Source organism: Leucopleurus acutus (genome assembly GCF_964270905.1).
Source record: "Leucopleurus acutus genome assembly, chromosome: 8".
Taxonomy (NCBI): domain Eukaryota; kingdom Metazoa; phylum Chordata; class Mammalia; order Artiodactyla; family Delphinidae; genus Leucopleurus; species Leucopleurus acutus.
Window position 1 is genome coordinate 14,277,630 of NC_139151.1, and position 20,395 is coordinate 14,298,024.

General features: G+C 53.2%; 2 protein-coding genes across 2 annotated transcripts in view; one reads left to right on the forward strand and one right to left on the reverse strand.

Annotated features, from left to right (window-relative positions):
- Positions 1-1,880: 1,880 nt before the first annotated feature.
- Positions 1,881-8,770, forward strand: MCAM (melanoma cell adhesion molecule; the record flags this gene model as incomplete). Its single annotated transcript, XM_082844734.1, has 16 exons — positions 1,881-1,947; positions 3,771-3,895; positions 3,993-4,200; positions 4,286-4,356; positions 4,452-4,539; positions 5,608-5,787; positions 5,864-5,985; positions 6,069-6,231; positions 6,327-6,445; positions 6,532-6,673; positions 6,841-6,962; positions 7,070-7,211; positions 7,310-7,381; positions 7,572-7,719; positions 8,042-8,159; positions 8,640-8,770. The coding sequence occupies 16 exons, from the start codon at positions 1,881-1,883 to the stop codon at positions 8,667-8,669; spliced, it is 1,917 nt and encodes a 638-aa protein (XP_082700860.1). The 3' UTR covers positions 8,670-8,770.
- A 9,457-nt stretch (positions 8,771-18,227) lies between these two features.
- Positions 18,228-20,395, reverse strand: part of CBL (Cbl proto-oncogene) — a gene marked incomplete at its 5' end in the record, with an annotated part of 80,226 nt that continues 78,058 nt past the window's right edge. The window contains 2 exons of the mRNA XM_082844596.1: positions 18,228-18,559; positions 19,545-19,727. Of these exons, the coding sequence (XP_082700722.1) occupies positions 18,291-18,559; positions 19,545-19,727 (452 nt within the window). The 3' untranslated portion in view covers positions 18,228-18,290. The remainder of the gene's footprint in view (positions 18,560-19,544; positions 19,728-20,395) is intronic.

The window sequence follows — 20,395 nt, forward strand, 5'->3', positions numbered from 1 at the left end:
CGGAGGCAGCTTCTCCACCCCCACCTACATTCACTCGGCTCAGGACGGAAGAAGAATTAAGAACTGACCGTCCTTGGTGGTTAGCTGGCTTTGTTTTCAGGCCAGAGAGAGGAGAATGATTAGTTAATGGTGTTAAGTGAAGGGAAGGGGGTGGGGCAGGGAAGCAGAGCAGCATGCCCGCTCTGAGCTTGCCAGGGCAAACAGCATCCTCCAGCCATTCCCACTCCTGCCCCTGCAGACAAGCAAACGCATCCATTCCATTCTGGGCCCTGGGCCAGTCTATACCTTCACTCTGGGGGATGGGGAAGCACCATTCTCCTCTTGTTTCCCCCCCCCTTCCCCCTCCCCCAGGCGCCAGGCCTCTGGCCTGGCCCGCCTGGCATAGCCTCTGGCTGGAAACTAATGGAGGTGAGGAGGGGGTCAGCAAGGTTGTGAAAGAAGAGGCTGATGTGGTTTGAGAGTCATCTCCACGTCATCAAAACGCCATCCCAGAGCATCCTCTCAAGTCACCTGCCCATCTCTGGCATTTGCTGCCTCACCCTGCTCCTCCCCCAGCCAGCAGCAAGGCTGCCTGCCTGGTGACAGGACTCTACCCCCAATCCAGGCCCCCTTCTGAGCCTCCCTGTTGAAGGGGTCCCCGCGGATGTGGAGCCCTTTCCCAGGGCCAGGGTGCTTGGGGTCTCTATGAGGCAAGTCCGTCTCACTTGCCAAGGCCTTAGTTCAAGAGGCCAGAAGACCCAGGGTTTGGGGATGAGAGGAGCTGCAGGGTCCCCCTCACCTCACTGTGTGGCAGATCCCACTCGGGCAGGGTGGCCTGGAGTCAGTTCTGATTCCTCCTCCGATCCCCTACCCCCAGCTGCTGAGCCATAAGCCATAGGTGAGCTTAGGGGGCTTGGTGGAGGGGGGCGGAGCCCTGCTGCAGGGGGTCATTTCAACCCTCAGGAACAGCAACAGGTGCTGGGGGTCAAGCTGGAGACCTTGCACCTGTTAACTCTTTCTTCCCCCTCTTTTCTTCATTCAGGCAAGTGGAAAGGGAGTCCAGGCTGGGCTCAATGAGTGAAGAGGGCAGAAGCAAAATTCTCAAGATCTGGGCTTGGACAGGTGTGACAACCTTGGGCCTATGAATTCAGCCCCTCCCTCCTTCCTCTAGTCAGAGACGGACTTGCAGGAGCTGGGGTGGAAGGGGCAGTCCTTAGAACACCATCTCCACTCGCCAGTACAGGTACCTCTGGGTCTGTGGGCCCCGGCTCAGTGTTCTTCCCTCAAAGCTGCCAGGACTGCCAGGCTTGGGGGCAGTGCCAGGCCGGCGGCAGCTGCAGTGGTGCAATCATTCTGGGAAGCCTGATTTTCTCTGTGGCAGGGGTCCGGCGGGGTGGAGGAGGAGGAGGCGGGGAGAAGAGCCTACATGGGAGGGAGGCCCCCATCAGGGACACCAAGAACCTGCTCGGCGGCTCCCCCGCCAGGAGGTCCTCCAGGGCTACACGGGCTGGCTGGGGCTGCGCAGGAGTGAGCGCGGCGGGGGTCTGACCCCGCGGGACTCCGGGTATCCGGGCCAACTTCTCCTCGCTGCCGCCTCGGCCAGGCAGTCCGCCCCGGAGACACCTGTCACCGCCCCCTCTCCGTTTCCCAGCTGGGGGCTGGGAGGAAGGCTCCGGCCTACCCCCACCCCGCGCCGCGCGGCTCCGCAGCGCAGCTCCGGGCATCTCGGCGCCGGGCCCGCCCCCTAGGGCTGCGGCGCGCGGGGCGGGGGCGTGGGGGGGGGGCTGCGCGGGGCGTGGCGGGCCGGCCTCGGCGCTCTGGCCCCCTCCCCCGCCCCCCTGACGTCAGCCCCCGGCAGCTGCGAGCTCCCTCACTTCGCTCTCGCCCTCCGGCCGGGAAGCATGGGACGGTCCGGGCTCATCTGCGCCTTCCTGATCGCCGCCTGCTGCTGCTGTCGCCGCGCCGCGGGTGAGTGAGCTCGCTGGGGTGGGGGGGGGGGGCCCGCGCCCCCAACGGAGCGGCCCGGCAGTCCGGCGGAGCGTGCCCGGGAGGAGGGCTGGCATCGCGGCGGGGGCCGGGGCTTTGCGCTGCGTCGTGCGCTCCTCTCTCCGGGTCCCAGGCACCCGGCGCGTTGCACGCGTGCAACTCTTCTTTGCAGCCAGTTTGCAGCCTCTATTCCAGACCTTCCCGGGAGCAGAACTGGGGAGGCGGGGAGGGGGCTGCTGCCTGGAGCGGGAAGGGGTGGAGCCAAGTTCCTGGGGCCGCTGGTGAGAGCTTTTTCTCAGGTGCTTTCTCTGGGGAGCCCGTGATTGGAGCCTTGGCGGGAGGCGCCTCTACAGCGCATCCCCAAATCCTGAATCCCGTGCCCGCCTGTTGCTGGGAAAGACAGCTTTCTTAGCTGGAGGGGTGCGCCGACCCCTCCCTCTCCCGCCTGGGCTTCGAGCCAGGCTGGAGGTGAGCGAGATGGGCAGGAACGGCGGCTCCCACCCCGGCAGGGCGTTGGCAAAGCCTGGAGGGCGGTGTGGGTCGCCTCGCGCCTACCCGGGTGACGGGATCACAGGTGGCAGGGACGAGGGATCGAGGATTACCAGAGTGGAAGCGCCCCAGACTTGTTACACCTCCCGGAATGGGACCAAGTTCAGGTGGGAAATGCGCCCCTGCACCTCGGAGTTTTTCTCTGGAACTGCCTAGGAGCCGGGCGCTCCCGGGTTCACGCTGCCCTTGTATGGCCCGCAACGGTGTCGCTTGTTTCTCTTGGCTCCCTTTCCCGGGCTCCAGCCGCTGCCTGGCTTAGTTACCCTGGTTGGGTATCTAAGCAATACCCAACTCGATGGCCTCGTGCCCATGCCGACGGTGTCCCTGGGGTACCCTTGGCTGCCGCCTTCCAATCCCTTCTGGGGAAAGGGCTAAATCGGGCTCCACCCGCTGCAGAAGGTCCAGCCCCACCCGGCCCTGCTCTTCTAGCTCTGGGGAAACGGAGTCAGGGGTGTGGAGCTTTTGCTCTGGGTTGAAGACCACTGCATCTGCCCTTGTTATCTGGGAGCCAGCCCAGGCCAACCACCCAGGCACCCGAGTCCAGCCAGATGGTATGGAGTGACATCACCTCCTCGCGCGGCGGGCAGCGCACTAGCACCACTGACGTCACTCCTGCCCACTGCCTGGCCCTTGGCCTGACCCCTGCCCTGACCCCGGGGAGAGATTCTGGCCCCCTCCGTGACTCTGACCCCTCCATACTCACAAGACTCCCAGGATGGGGTCCCCTGAGAGTGTCGGATGTTCACGGCGGTGCTGCTTAAGGAGTATGAAATAAGGGCCTCCTGGCCAGGGTTGTCCTTTGGGTTTTATGGGGAATTTGGGGAGGGGGTGTGGGGGGGCAAAGGGTAGAGATGTCTTCCTCTGGGTGTGGGGACAAAAAGGGCCTGTGTGCCCCGGCCTGGCACATGCCTTGCATTCCCACACTCTGAGCTCACCCGGGGAGGAGGGAGCCTGGAAGGAAAGGGGCCTTCCTCTTGGCCCAGAGCCTGGGTTGCCCCTCTGCCAGCCTCATCTGGGAGGTTCCTGGTGCTCAGGGTCTCTGCTCCAATGACCAGAAATGTCCATCCCCAACTCCCTTGAACCGGGAGAGGGCTGGCCCAGGGTTCTGGGGTAAAGAGTGGTTGAGGGGTAGGAGAGGACAGTGCCCTTCAGACCCTCGAAGTGGCAGGAAGAGCAGCTGCAGCGGGCGGTGTGAGTGGAGGGTATGGAGAGCAGCTGGAGCTGACACAGCTCCTCCCCCATCCCCTCCCCGCCAGGTGTGCCTGGAGAGGCTGAGCAGCCCGACCCGGAGCTGGTGGAGGTGGAAGTGGGCGGCACGGCCCTTCTGAAATGTGGCCCCTCCCACTCCCCGGGCAACTTCAGCCACGCGGACTGGTTTTCTGTGAGTGCTTGGGCCCCAGAGAGGGCAGCAGGGGCGGGAGGCTCTGCCCTTCATGTAGCCCCAGGACGCTCACCTCCTCCCTGCCGCCTCCCCTTAGGTCCACAAGGAGAAGCCAACACTCATCTTCCGCGTGCGTCAGGGCCAGGGCCAGAGCGAACCTGGGGAGTACCAGAATCGGCTCAGCCTCCAGGACAAAGGGACTACTCTGGCCTTAACAGGCATCACCCCCCACGATGAGCGCATCTTCCTGTGCCAGGGCAAGCGCCCTCGGTCCCAGGAGCACCGAATCCAGCTCCGTGTCTACAGTGAGTGCCCTGTCCGTGCCTTGTGGGCAGTGTGGGGCTTCGGAAGTGGTGGCCCCATGCCCCTCCCCATTTCTCTCCCTTGTAGAAGCTCCGGAGGAGCCACTCATCCAGGTCAATGCCTTGGGCATTTCTGTGAACAGTGAGGAGCCTGGGGAGGTGAGATCTGCCGGGGTGGCCGGCGGGTAGGCAGGAGCTAAGGTGGGCTTGGCGGGGTCGCAGAGGCAGGGAGACTCACACCCTGTCCTCCTTAGGTTGCCACCTGTGTGGGGAGGAATGGGTACCCCCTTCCTCAAGTCACCTGGTACAAGAACAGCCAGTCCCTGAAGGAGGAGAAGAACCGTAAGTCATCCTCTCTGCCCTTAAAAGCCATGCTTGTGGCACAATATGGGGACCACCTTGCATTTTATTTTACTTTTTTTTTTGGCCACACCACGCAGCATGCGGGATCTTAGTTCCCCGACCGGGGATCGAACCTGTGCCCCCTGCATTGGGAGCGCAGAGTCTTAACCACTGGACCACCAGGGAAGTCCCTATTTTACTTTTTTTTTTAAGTACACAAGTGATCCTTGAAAATATTCTCATAAGAATTCAAACTGTGGAAAATCTAGAAGGAAAATTTCCTTCCTGCCCCAGACCCATTCCCAGAAATAGCTGTACTATCAGCGTGTATGTATTCTCACTGATGCAATCCTTGATTTCTAGCCTACTTCTAGGTACTTACTCACACATGTAAATATATCTAGGACTACATAGGCTTTTGTTTTTTATTATCTAAATCAGTGGTTCTCAACTAGGGGTGATTTTGCTCCCCTCTGGAACACTTGAGTGTCTGGAAATATTTTGGGTTGTCGCAAATGGATAGGTGCTACTGTCGTCTAGCGGGTAGAGGCCAGGGATGCTGTAAACATCCTACAGGGCACAGGGCATGTCCAGCCCCAAACGTCAGTGGTGCTGAGGTCGAGAAACCCTGATCTGAATGACACTGTGCGCTACACATTGTTACACAACCTTGTTTTCCTTTTGACGACAAGTCTTGGAAATCTTTCCAGGTCACTCTATTTAGATCTAGCTGATCGTTTACCTACTGCCGGCATTTCACACGGTGTATATAATATAGTCTAGCTAACCATTCATTCCCATTAGTGGATGTCCAGAGTGTTTTCTCATTTCCTTTTTTTTTAAATCCCTGCAGCAGTATTTGCGCACATCCTTGTATGTGTGCCTATGTGTGTTTGTCTAGGGTAGATTTCGAGCAGGAAACTGCTGGGTTGAAGGGCCGCAGCTGGCATTGGTACCTGGCCCTCTCTCTACAAGGGCTCCCCTGCCATTCCGCTGACCCAGGAGATCATAGGGTGGGGTTGGAGGCGGAGCTGAGGCCGAGCCCTTCGCCCCTTCCTCCCTGCCCAGGGGTCCACATCCAGTCGTCCCAGATCGTGGAGTCGAGTGGTCTGTACACCTTGAGGAGCGTTCTGAAGGCACAGCTGACCAAGGAGGACAAAGATGCCCAGTTTTACTGCGAGCTCAGCTATCGGCTGCCCAGTGGGAACCACATGAAGGAATCTAGGGAGGTCACTGTCCCTGTTTTCTGTGAGTACCGACCCATCGCTGTGGGGCTGGGTCCTGCTAGCTCTTGGGCTGAGAGCTGCCCCCTTTGCCTGTGCAGACCCGGCAGAGAGAGTGTGGCTGGAAGTGGAGCCTGAGGGGATGCTGAAGGAGGGGGACCGCGTGGAAATCAGGTGTCTGGCTGATGGCAACCCCCCGCCCCACTTCAGCATCGGCAAGCAGGTGCGGGGGCCTCTGTTCTGGGTGCAGGGGGGCAGCAGGAGTGGCTGGAGGCGCACTCTGATCACGCCTTTGTCCTCTCGCAGAACCTCAGCACCAGGGAGATGGAGGAAGAGAGGACCGATGACAACGGGGTCCTGGTCTTGGAGCCCGCCCGGAAGGAGCATAGCGGCCTCTACGAATGTCAGGGCCTGGACTTGGAAAGCACGGCATCGCTGCTGAGTGACCAGCAGGAGCTGGTGGTGAACTGTGAGGGGCTGGGGGCCCAGGACAGGGGGACCAGGCTGGGGCGAGAGGGAATTTGCCCCGCCCTGTCCTGCCTGACACGATTGCTGCGTCCCCAGATGTGTCTGAAGTCCGGGTGAGCCCCGCAGCCCCCGAGAGCCAGGAGGGCAGCAGCCTCACCCTGACCTGTGAGGCAGAGAGTAACCAGGACCTTGAGTTCCAGTGGCTGAGAGAAAAGGTACCCAGGTGGGCTCAGGTCTCCGGGGCAAGGGGCTGTGGGGTGGGTGTGCCTAGGAGTGACCTCTGACCCATCTCTCACCCCAGACAGGCAAGGTGTTGGCAAAGGGGCCTGTGCTCCAATTACGCAACCTGAAACGGGAGGCAGGGGGAGGTTACCGCTGCGTGGCATCTGTGCCCAGCGTTCCCGGCCTGAACCGCACCCAGCTCGTCAACGTGGCCATTTTTGGTGAGGCCCTAGGCAGAGATCAGGTGGCCCCTTGAAGCCACCTTGAGTTGGGTGGTTTCAAGCTCTTTGGGGACCGAAAGCCACCCGCTGCCCTGGGGGGCTCTGGTGGGGAGGGGGGTGGCAGGCTGGCAGGGTTTGCTGTCTCACCCTTCCCCGCCCTGGCTCAGGGTCCCCGTGGATGGCACTGAGGGAGAGGAAGATGTGGGTGAAGGAGAACTCCGTGCTGAATCTGTCCTGTGAGGCCTCAGGGCATCCCCGGCCCAGCGTCGTCTGGAGCGTCGATGGCACGGTGAGCAGGCACATGGCAGCCCCCAGGCTCTCGTCCATCCCTGCGCGGGCTCTGCTGCCACGACCCAGCGTCCTCCCCACCCCTGAACTGCGTCTCCTTCCTTGTAGGCCAGCGAACAGGACCAAGATCCGCAGAGTGTCCTGAGCGTCCTGAATGTCCTTGTGACCCCAGAGCTGTTGGAGACAGGTGCCGAGTGCGTGGCCTCCAACTCCCTGGGCAGAAACACCACCGTCATTATCCTGGAGCTGGGTAAGGCCTTGGTCCTGCAGAGTGGGGTGGGGGCAAGCCCAAGCAGGGCACGTTCCTACCCCACCCACCCCCCATCTGTTGAACCTCTTTCACCCCAGACTCCAACAGAAGCACTAGCCTCAGCACCTCCACCGTCAGTCCCTATGCTAGAGCCAACAGCACCTCCACAGGTGAGCTGGGCTGGATCGGGAGCAGGGTTGTGCCAGGGCGTCCTCACTCTGCCCTGACCGGGAGCCCAGGGGAGCTCTGTCGAGAAAACCATCAGCGGCCCATCTTCCATCAGCCCTGGGCTGGGCGGGGCCGCGATGGTAACATGGCAGCCTGGGGCAGGGAGTGACTCGGGGTGTCTTTTTGGGACAGAGAAAAAGCTGACAGCGCCCGAAAGCAAGGGTGTGGTCATCGTGGCCGTGACCGTGTGTGTCCTGGTCCTGGCTGTGCTGGGCGCTGTCCTCTATTTCTTCTACAAGAAGGGCAAGCTGCCGTGTGGACGGTCAGGCAAACAAGAGATGTGAGCACGGCACCTGGCACCCCGCGCCCCACCCCATCTCACGCTGCCAGCTTGTTGCCTCCTCAGGGATGTTCCCCTGCTGGCCCCTGTGCCCACTGAGCCGTTAGGAGCAGGAGGGGGACCCTGGGTCTGAGCGCTCCCCGCCTCACCGCCACTACCCAGCTTCCGTCCACCACACTCCTCCCTCTCACCCCTGTGGCCCTTCCCTGAGCCAGACCAGAGCACCTAAGAGCCCTTCAGTACCCAGTCCCACGTCCCTCCCAACAGCCCCCATTCCCTTGCCCCCGAGTTGCCAACCTCTTGCCTCCCTCCCTCCTCCCAGCACGCTGCCCCCGTCTCGTAAGGGCGAATTTGTAGTTGAAGTTAAGTCAGATAAGCTCCCAGAAGAGATGGGCCTCCTTCAGGGCAGCAACGGTGACAAGAGGGCTCCAGGAGACCAGGTAGGAGGCAGTTCCTGTGGCCAGAGCCTGACACATCTTCAGGCACCGGGAGTGGCAGGGGCTGACGGTTGCTGAACACTAACTTTATCCTTCATCCTTCCCTGTTGGAGATGGGGAGCCGGCCCCATCTTGCCTTCCTAACACCACGCACAGACGATAGGGCCAGGCAGGTGGCTGAGGGACCCCGAGAGAGGGTAGCTGCCAGGACTGAGAGCAAGACCCCGTCCCATCACCATTTCCTGAACAGAGCTGGCGGCTCACGTCACTAGGTGTGAAGTGTGGCCCGGTGCGATTCGGGGGCCTCATCTCTTATTCCCCGCCTTGCCATCCCCACCCCCTCCCCGGCTTCTTCCCTCCAGGCGGCTGCACCTAGTTCATCAGCTGTGGCTTTGGTCCCTCCTCTCTTTTAGCGCTCACACCTTAAACCCTGGTCAGTGTCTCTGAACACCCCCCTCACTTCTGCTCTTCACCCATCTTTAGGGAGAGAAATACATCGATCTGAGGCACTAGCCCACCGAATCGCACGGCGCTCCCTCCCCCGCCTGGAACATTTCCTGTTCCCTGCTCACCTTCCTCCCCAGCACTCAGGATGGTCACCACAGCCTCTAAAGTGGACAACACAGAAGACCCCCCTCCAGCTCACCTGCAGACCCCATTTCAGAGGGCACACGGGCTAGGACCAGAGCTGTCCTGAGAAGGACCTCATGTGGCCCTGGAGGCCCCCTCTTCAGGGACCTGTCCACCACTGTCTCAATGTGTTGAGTGACGCTCATGCCAAGGAGGGGGCCTCGGTATCCCAGAAGCACACAGGAGAGTCTCTTGCAGAACTTGTTTCCTCTTTACACATATGGATGTAAATACCTGTCTTCTACCAGCAGCCGAATTAGGGAGCCTATTTATCTTGAGCCGACTTCCTGCTCCACTGCTCCAGGGCTGGCTTCATAATTCAGCTGTATCACTGAAGTAAGGATGCGGTGAGCCCAGGCCTCTCTCTGCTGGTGACGTATGTTGCTCACACCAGTTCTGGAGAGACCCCAGCAGTATCTAGAAGCAGTTGCCAGCCTGCCTGCCTGCCTCTGGAGTCCCCTTTGCGACACTCTTTTCTTTCTCTGGGCAGAAGTCAGGACCTGGTGTCGTCCCTTAAAAGGTATCCTGGGTGTATCTCATTGTCCCTGCAGTAAGGAAGCTGGGTGCCGCTTTCCAGAGTTAAGGCGACTGGGCCCGAGCCCCTGCATTCATTTGGCTCCCCTACCCTCTCAAGGAATCACGTAAGACTGAATGCTGGGGGTAGGGGTTGGAGATGAGGTCCAGACTGTCCTTTACGAGGGTTAAGGCTATAAAGTTATATTAGCACCAGACTTCTACAGGCTGAGCTAATGGGCCTAGACCTTAGAAGAAAGGCCCTAACGGGAGAATGGTACTTGGAGATGAGAAACGGGCCTGGCCAGAGCTTTGGGGTATGTATGTCTCTGCGTGTGTCTGTGCGTACGTGTGTGTGTATATATATGGTTTTGTTAGGTTGTAAATTTGCAAATTGTTTCCTTTTTATATATGTGTATATATATGAAAAATAAAGCTTAACTGTCCCAGAAATCTTACACTGTTTTTTATTCATCATGGGGTACCACAGCAGCCTGGGGCCTCCAGAATTGGCACTGCACCAAAAGGAACACAAAACCCTTTGCAGTTGGGAGCAGGGACCGGGGTTTACCTCTGCTTCTGAGCAGAGGGCTCAAGCTCTAACACAGGGGATAATCAACTACTGAGCAGCAAAGCTGCCCTGCTCTATCCAGGCAGCTTGCAGAGCCTGGCGAGCTGCTGGCAAGGAGCTATTGCCCCTCTCCTGTCACTGAGACTGCCCTCAAGGTAGCGAAACAGACTTCTGCTGATGAACTGGTACGAGTAGGCATCTGGCCCCATAGCTCCCCAATATATCACTCCCTAACCCACAAATGACCAAGAACTCGGGTCTGCTACAACAAAAGAAACTTTATTTAAAAATATTTTTTTACAGACATGGGTGCCTGAAAAAGCTCTTTAGTTAACTGTGTATGGAAATGAAAAAAATTAATAAATAACATTAGTATAACAGAACCTCTAAACATTAATACACTGGCAAAACAAAACGGACTTAAAATGAAAATGAATCTTAAAGCTCTGCTATTCTCTGTAAGAATATTTACCTTCTGTTTTATTCTTTACAGGTGAGAATGATTAAATACTGCTAATATAATTTTTTTATATTAATGACACATTTTTAAAATAGTCCACAAAAATCTCATCTAAGTTTTCATTTTGTTTTATTTTTAACACTGATATACAAATGGGACTCTTCATTCTGGAGAAAAGTATCAAGTTCTCTCCAGCCCCACCCAGGCCAAGAATGTCAAAATCCTGAATAAGGAGGACTTTGAAAAGAATTGTTTCTATCTCCCAATTCTTTACTAGTTAAAGGCAGGAAAGAAGTGAGAAAAGGAAAAGAGATAAGTAAAATGTCATCATACAGAAAACTTTTTTTTTTTTTGGTCGAAACCTACAGTGGCCACAATACTGAGGACAGGCTTCTGTTCCGGTATGTGGTCCTTGCTGCCCTTCCCAGGGGAAAACTCGCCCCTGCAGAGGGCACTAGTTGCTTAATGCTCTATGTCTGAAGTTTTCAAATGAAAGGAAAGCCAAGTCTAAGGGACAGGCAGGAGGTCTAGGCCAGTTCAGGACCCAGCAAAAAGACAAGACAAAACGAACAACCAAACAACCTCCCCTTTTCAGGAGGGTCCACCCTACACTGTTCCATGAAGTTGGGTCATTGATAGGATCAGGAGGCTGGGTCACTTGAAATGGTCCAGAGTATGCCTGGAAATCATGGAACGTTCTGTCTCTTCCTGCTGAACACAGAACATTCAACCTGATAACTGAGATTCTGACTGGAACCAACCAGATGATCCTGGGATACAATGCTCATTTCTTCCAACTAAGCACCGTGGCAGGGAGAAGGGACCGCGGACACGCTGCACCTGGGGGCCACCTTCCCAGGCACACGGAGCACTTCCTCTCCCCTAGACCAGAGGGACTAATGACACTCAAGGTAGAGGAGCTAAGACTCTGGTATTTCCATATTAAGTCCTAAAATGCAGCCTGGGATACAGTGCTGCCTTAGAAAGGCACAAAATGTTTGGCTTTTTTTTTTTTTTTCAGTGTGCTAAAAATTGTTTTGTTTTGAATAAAGGAAAAAAAAGATATATAAGGTTAAAAATCCCAAGTCACCACAGCCAGAAAGCAGATGTAGGAGGTACCTCATAGCTGCCACACCCCTACCACACGTTTCAGCAGGAGGTCAAGGCCAAGACACTAAAACAGTGCTGAGAAGGGCAGGTCAGGAGAGGAGGTATCCACTCTCATGGGCATGGCTCACTCACCCAGACAGCAGAAGGAACAAGCCAAGGAAGAGAAAATATGTGGTCTACAGACTTGTAAGCAGTTCTCTGCCTCTTCAGTTTCCAGACAGCCATAAGCATGGCCACCCTCACCCAGGACAGGGTCAGAGGTAGACAGGGCGGAGGGACCTGACACAAAGGGCACATCAGCGCCCATGCCAGAGTGCCGGGCGTGGGCACACTGCACCCCCCACTTCAGGGCTTCAGCATGGAGGCAGCGCAGGGCCTGAGGAGGCTCAGAGAGCACGTACGGAGCAGTACTCCTCTGGCCTCCCAAACCGGCCCAGGGGCAGAAGGAGAACTGCGGGAGAGCGCCTCACACATTCATTTTGGGGACTGAATAAGAACATGGGGCCGGGCAATCAGAACTCTGATTTGTTCCGCTGCCAAACCAGTAGGAGACGCGAGGTTCGCTTTCAGCCTCTGCTCTCTACAAACACAGGGAGCGGTCAGCCACATTCTTCTCAAGCACGGAACAAGGGAAGAGGCAGCGAGGTCTCCAAACAGTTGTTAGTCTGTTAGTCAACAGCTGGCCCTCTGGCACCATGCTCTCCAGCCAACTGCGAGTAAGCCTCCAGGCAGGCCTCGCTCTCCCCACCCCGATTTCCCCCGCTTACTCCTGGGCTACTTTCTGGAACCAAGAAAAACTGGTGCTCGCCTTTGAAACCAACCCAGATTTCCTAGAACTCTGTGAAGGCGAGTGGCACCGCTATCCCTCTGCCCCTTAATTCTGGCGCCTAGAAGGGAATTTCGAACACACAGGCCCCAGCCTTCATCACGGGCCTCAGTGTATATCTTTGGATTATTAGGTTACTTCTGTGTACATCAAATGACTCCAGTAGTTTAAAAAAGTTATAAGTGATTATGAAATGCCTTAATAACACAGGACAGGCTCCCGGATGAGATAAATAAGATCAAAAGATTCAGGCAAGCAGAAGCACAGTTTTAAAAAACCAAAAAATAAAGGCTTTACTATAGGACGACAAAGGAAGCAACTGGACAGGGCGGACAAATGCATCCTGTCTAAAGAGCTCTCAGTAAAAAGTTTCTCTAAATTGGAATCTATACCTAATTTATATCCTGGCAACTGTCCCAACTTTATAAATTCTTACTGGCAAAGTAGTTTCTGAGGTACCTCGGAAGGCCTGCCTAAGAATATTACTGCAGAGCTCCCCTCATAGAGGAAAGACCAGATAAAAGGGTGGGGAGGAGGGCTTGGAGGGAGGCAGGCCACGGGCCCATAGAATGAGTATGTTCTCAGCACTAAAACCTGAAGAGAGCCCAGAAGTCCATGGGTAGGGGCTACAGTGGATTTGTGGATCTGCTCTCTAAATGAAATCAAAGAAGGCTAGAAACCTGAGACTGAATGAAGGCTAAGAAATGTCACCTAAGAAAAGATTAGCTCCAGAACAGGAGAAACTGGTCCTAAAGAGGGAGGTAAGAAATCTTGGATGCCAAGACTCATAAAGGGAAGAAAAACAGGAAATAAAGCAACAAAGAAGACAGTAACCTAAATTAACTTTAACCTAAGCATTTCCTCCAAGTCCCAGACATAGTCCCATGCCTGCCTTTCCACTCTCAGAAGAGCAGTATGGTAAGTTCTACTACTAGAGTAAAGTATTTTAGGGTATCTATCCCTGCCTCCCTGAGAACCTCCCCCTGCCCCTACTTCCCATCTGAACCAGCATGCCGCTTCTGCCCTGTGTGGCAAAGTCGGGGGTCGATACCTGATCCATGTGCTGGGCTGATCGTAGTCTTTCTTGAGAATGTGAACCAAGAGGCACTGGGACTCTGTTAAAACGGTGATCGCATTTAATGGTGAGCTGGGGGTCGTGAGGACTGGGGTGCCTGTGTTGGGGCCATGCATACCGACAGACCGACGAGCAGAAGAAAGGACTAGCTGCAAAGTTTCTCAGCTCCACGCAGAATCAACTGTACCGCTTATCCTGGGTTCTGGGAAATACCCTGCATCCTTATGATTCCGTCCTTTCCCCTGGTTTAATCCTTCTGCTTCTTGCATCCAAAGGACTGCTCAACAGGACGGTCAAAGATACAGCCCTGACCTTCCTCCACTATGCATCCATCTCCGTGCATTACATGGCTACACGCATTTCTAAAGAGAGACCGCTAATGTAGACTGAGATCAAAGTAGAAATAGTAATGCTTTATGCCAACTGAGAATACGTTAGATAGAATTTCTAGGGCCTGAAGGTCTAGGAGGATAATAACGTGTTGACTTTCATACTAAGTTCTACGGTCTCTAAGCTCCATACCCCTAGAGATACAGGCTGACGTTTTTGAGAACTGACTGAGTTCAACCTATGCTACTGCCTGGCTCTTGGGAGACCAAACAACTGGTTGAAGATCAGGACCCAGAAACAGGTGCCCATCCCTCTCGCACACCTTCAGCCCTCCTAAGACACAGGATCAGCTGAAAGGTTGTGGAAGGATTGGAAAACAAGTTCCATATAGAATGGGAGATGGTGAGAGGTCCCAGAAGGGTGATAAGAAAACTTCCTTACAAAGGGGATCAGAGGTACAGGCAGCTCAGTAAAAAGATCAAGGAAGGCACTAGAGTGGAAAGGGGTCTGTAGGCAGATGCTTTACTTAAACATTTAACTGCCCTATTGTGCAACTCGGAGCCGACATACCAACCCACCACCAAACAGATTCTACTTAAACACATAAAAATGGTGTGTATCCATGAGATTTACATGGAGGAATCTCCCAGACATTGTCAAAGCTATGGGAAGACAATAGGGGTTAATGGGAGTGTCTTGAACTGATTTTTAACCAGGACAGCTCTATAAGGAAATGTCTACATAAAAGAGCTGTGAATGTAACCTGCACAGTCTTATTGGGAACGGCTATTTTAGGGCCAAATGCACATGCTAGACAGCCCAAGTACAACCACTCAACATCAGTAAACCACCATATGGTGGCAGGGGAGAACACAGAGCTGACTCTTCAGGCTCATGGTAATCACTCATAAACACTTGCTGAATGAACAAACACAATGTCAGAGCCAAGCCAATAGTCAGAACACCGTTATTCCATGGGCAGTGGTCACTGCAGAGTCAGAAGGGCCAACAGCAAGAAGGGGGACTTACAGTTTGGGAAGAGGGCCCATATCCCTCTGCCTACAGTTTGGCAAGAGGGCCTATATCCCTCCGTCTTTCATGATGTGAGGTAGGAGATATTCTGCACTAACACCACGGCTGATCACACACAGAAAGGTCTACATCTTGTTAAAGGGAACATATAGCTGGTCCCTATTTTGCAAGCAAATATACAAAAATTCATGTGGAAGACTGCTGACTGGACCATAAAATATATTTTACCTTTCTATAGAGGAAATAAATATTTTAAGTGTGAGGAACAGCAACCCCCCAGCTTTTTTTTTAAATCCACAAAACAGCTAAATGATACTAATAGTACCACCCCACACCCTGGGTCCTGGTGTTGAGAGTCTGTATAGGGAGCAAAAGAACAGAAGAATGGCAGAATACGTAGAGTGACACTGGGGGACAGAGAGGGCTAGTGGAAGAGAATGGCCATCCACAGATATATATCACTATTTACATAAATATTAACACATAAATGCTGAGACGATAAACTGCCTAATCTATTATTTACCTAAAGGGAGGTATATCATTGAGCCCACAGGGTTCTTCCGCTTTGATAACTCCTGACTTTAATGGAAGGAGTACAGCAAGTGCAGCTGATTAAGTACTGCAAAGCAGGCACCCGGCAACAAGGCCGGCTGTGTAAAGCAACCCAGGGAGACGTGGGGAAGCAGAAGGCCAGGTTGAACAGAACAGCCTAGTGCACGTGAGAAAAAGGAAAACATCAAAGTGGTTTTTACCTTACTTACCTGACAGGTAACAGAGGAGGAACCATTTGTAGTTAAGAGCGGGAAAGGGGGTGTGTTTGCCGAAAATGGCGAAATTCAAAGCCCACTTGTGAAAGGTCAATTTTAGTTAAAATCACAGCAGAGCCAAAGAATTAAAAGTTGCCATACAAATGGAGGACGAAGAATGGGTTAGCGGTGCCTTAGTCAAAGGAAAATTTGAGAAGTTCAAGTTTTGGAAATATCCTCAACACAAAAGCCACGCAAAAACTTTCCTGAGCCCCACCTGGCAATCTCAGGCGCGGGCCCAGGCGTGGCCTCAGAGCATCCAAAGAGAAAACCCCCCACAGAACGGCCTGAGGCCCTGCGCGCCTGCAGACACATGGCCGACAAGCTAAGAAGCAAGCCGCGCAATGGCGCACACCTAGTTCAACCCGGATCCCCACGGCCAACACAGCGATCTGGCACCTAGCTTGGGGGCTGGCCTGACGCGCCTCAAGCGTATTCCGTTATGAAAAGAAGGGATGAGCCCGCCTTTAGCCTAGGTGAGGACATAATCTTCAAAGAAGATTTGGGATGCACTCTGAAAAGGCAACACATATGCAGAACCAGTGCTTTGTTCTCTTGATAGATCTTCAGACCACGGGCAGTATCCACAGACAAGGAAAAATTCCAGTGTGGAGAGGCATGCAGACTGCGGCCATTTTCTCTAGCTCTCTGTCTAGGCCTTCGACATCTAAACAAAGTGCAAAACTGAACGCTACCACAAGTGAGACACTACGCTGGCTTTGAGAAGGAGATGCTAGTTACTGTTTCCTACTCTCTGCCGCTTTCCTCTGCCCTCTCCATCGCGATTCAGGCCCTCCTGCACCTGGTGGGGGCTGTATTATTTTCTGCCACATAGAGGAGACACTGGGCAACCACAGCAAGTCAGCAAAAAGCCCTGAACTATCTCCTCTGGGAACATAAATGGCTCTGAGGCAAGAGGAGAAAATCAAAAGACCTAGGAGTAGCTGAAAGCCAAGAGAAGAGTTAGATAAAGTTTTAGGTCCAAAGATGACAAGATGGGAAAGAAAACAGGGGTAAGGAGAGTCATTTCTCTTTGGATCTCATGACAAAACCATGATTTAGATTGTGAGGAAGGCAGATTTATCAAAGTGCAGGCTTGCTTCTGACAAGGAGGAAGGTTACACACTGCTATAGGGAAGTCAGTAAGAGGCCCTGGCCAGAGAACTAACTGAACTCAAGCGGTGTCTTGGCAGGATCTGCAGGAACGTACCAACGGTGCCCCACACAAGACTCTGAGTCTTCTTTACAAACTGGCGATGGCACAAGCTGCAGGGCTTTTCACATGTTGTCTGTCCGCAGTGAAGTCATTTATTACACCCAGTGATGTCTAATTACTGTGGGGAATGCAGTCACTAAAGAGTACATAGGACCTAACGTGAAGAAGAAAGGGGAAGGAAAGGAAGAAGGAAACGTTACATTCCCAAAGCCATAGGCACAAGAGAAAAGCAAGGGTGGCACCAAGGTAGGGTTGGCGCTAATTACCAGCAGAATGCTGTGCTACCATGGGTGGTATTCCCCCCATTCCTTAAAGGGCAAAGGAAAAAATCATCTCTGAAACTACAACCTGGCTCATATTCAAAGGGAGACACCCATATAAGCTGAAATTCACTGGGAAGAAGAACTGAAGAGATAAATCTTTATTGTCTGTTTTGTGCATTTTATGTACAACAAGGTAAAGAGCGTGTGAATGGAGCTTCCTAAGAGCTTCACGGTATTTGGGCCAGAAAGCCATGCTGGAAACAAATGTTTTCCCTTCCCATTAAGTAGAAAACCTCGTGACCTACATTAGAACACACACCTGGCACCAAGGCAACTGACTCCCACAGACTATTTTCTGGGGAGGGCATGGAATGTATCTGAAGGCCTCTATCTCAAATCAGTCACTATGTCATTAGGATAACTAAAACACCTTTTTCAAAACAGACTCAATGTTCCTATAGAAACAGTGCTCTGGAGTGACCAGTGTTCGCTGCAAGTATCAAACAGGACCATAATGATAGAGCAACAGTACTTTTTTCCCACCTATCTACCAAACAAATCAACACCATCACACACAATAAAGAACATCCTATAAGCTGCTCGGCTTCAGTAAGGCTGGTCATAGCAAGCCCACTGACAATGACAAGACGCCAAGGAGGAGGAGGGGGGAGGAGACTGAGGAAAGGACAGAGGGAGGGTGTTTTAAAAATACAAGACTTCAGCTATGCACATTATAATCCAAGCCAAAGGGGAGTGTTGGAGTTGTAATCCACACTGGGGTTGGGTATAAAACCACAGTTGCTGGCAGTCTTTAAGATTCCTTCTTAAACCTCTTGTGCTAATTCCCTGCCTGGGATTAACACACACAGCAGGTAAATCTTATAATCACAGGACACACACAACCACAGACAGACAGACAGACAAGACGCACACAACCACATCCTTAACCTAAGAAAGTCTTAAGTCCTCAATTAGGATTTACAGCACAGTGCTTCTCTGACTGCTTTCTGGACCGTTCCCCAGGTAGGCTACCACTTAATAAAAATCCACACTCTCTCCAAGGGGGGAGGGACTGAAGGACACCTTCAAATGCACTCTCAAAACAAATAAAATAATAAAACATCCTAGCTGCTCCATTCTCATTCCACTGCTTTGAAATCTTGGAACCACAGATGTGACATCCCACACAGGGCAAGACCTCATTGTGAAGTCTCCAGAGGAACCTCTCTGCCCTTTTAGGTGCTACTCGAGCAAGAGCTCCCGGCTCCTCGGTCCTCTAAGCTGCGGCACGGAGTGGGTGTGCTAGGTGGCTACATGGGCAGGAGAAGAAATAGAAACAAATTCCCGGAGGATGTTTTTGGCCATTTCAATATTGTTGTGGGCAATGACCAGAGCTTTCTGAATGTCCTGGTAGGAGTATCCCTGACTCATGAGGCTCTCAATCTCACTGGAGAGCTGCGGTGAGGTGGCGGCGGTGCTTTGCTGACAGCTACCTGCTTTTCGTTCAGAGTTGATTCTCCGAGGGAACGGTTTGGGTGGCCTCTCAGGAACTTGGGAACCCTCAGTGAAGTCTGGAAGAAAGAGGAAAGAGAATGTTTGCAACTCGGGACGGGGCGGGAATCCTCATCCGATAACGATGTGCTAATACGAGATATTACGGACCTACTGTCCATCAGGTACACGTGCGGTCACAAGGCGGGGTTTTACAGTTTCAAGGGCTTCTGTCTACAGCCTCCTCCCCTCGCAGCACAACAACCTTCTAAAGACACCACGCGCCTGTCCTACCGACAGGGACCACGCTGCCCTCCACACAGAACACCTGCACCTGCACCACGCTTTACACTGAGCACCAAGTTTTCACACACATCACTGCCTGAATTAGTTAAAAAACACTTCTGAGGGGCCAGAGAAGACACTAAACTTCTCCCTATACAAATAAGGAAGCAGAAATAAGCCTAGGTTGCAGTGAAGAAGCATTAAACAAGGTTGGGTGGGTGGGGACCACTGCCTGTTTGGGCAACTGGACGCCATGTATCCTTTTCACCAGCTGTCCTGAAGGCTGTCTTCCATTTCTAAAGTGACAGCAACTCTGGCTGCTGCCCTCCCAGGCGGCCACAGGTGCAAGAAGAACAGTCCTTAACAGTCAAGGCTCAAATGCGGGCTGGCTCCAGGCCTACTCAGTGTGCTTTCCAGAGCTGGCACACCTCCTCTCCAATGGGACAGGGACAGCGCCCAGAAGTGTGGTCTGAACCATCAAAATGAATTACTACTGTCATCACGCACGCTCAAAAGAGCCAGAAATCCTATTAATACTTACCCCCAGCGCAGGAAGAGCCAGGGTTTAAGGAACAACCTCATTTCTAAGTCTGGCAAAATCCTCAAGAGCCTGAATACAGTTTAACTTCCTAATTTGGGACCCAGGACCAGCTTTCCTCCCACTTCAGTCCACTCCTTCCAGCTACTGACTTACTGTCACCAGGCAGTCATCTCTGTTTCAGTATAAATAAGAAGGCATACAGCATTTCAGGACAAACCCAAGGTAGCCTGGAGACTCACTCGTTGTGGGATCACCTTCCAGAGACAGCCAGCCGAAGGAGGAGCTGGCGTTGGAGATGTCAGAGAGCGTGCGGCGGGCCAGCACTGCGGGCACAGGTGGCTTGGGGACATCGTACCCGTCGTCTTCGTTTTCTGATTCCTCAGGGCCAGTGTTGGCATGGGCTGCAGCCAAATTCCCTTCACCTAGAGAACAGTTTGTGCAGTTATCTTCTTTCTCCAACGTACTTCACCTTCTAACATTTCAGTACGGGGGCATCCGTTCATTCAAACACATACGGAATCAAATGGTTACCGAATAACCACTAGGGGCCAAACACCGTGTGGCCCTGTGCATAGAGATGAAAGAAACAGGGAAAATAAGATCTGTACCAATCCTGCAGCTCTACTTTTCTGAACATGTCAAAAGCTACCCTTGCCAAGGTTAACAGTCACTGATGTCCAAGACTCAAGCACCACTTTATAGCATTCATTCAACATTTCCATCTGCAGTTCACCTTGGAAGATCAGCCAAAGGGCCCTGTTGTGTGCACTGCCTTCTTGAACTTTCAACTTGGTAAGCTAGTTAGTATGGGAATTGAGTATTCACCACCCACACACACAAGAATTTCACCAGTGTTGAAAAGCAATGGGAATAAGAGGGAGCTAGCTGTCAGCACTGCCGATCCAGGCCATATAACACAAAGGCCTCCAGGCCCTAGAAGGATGAAAAACACAAAAGGAACTAGCTGTGTAAATGGGAAATAAAACAGAGGAGGTGGTTTTACTGCCATAGATCAAAGGTATTTTGCCAAGAAAATTATTTACGAATATTCCGCGTAGGTCAAGTTCTCATTGGCCAAACATTACAGGCT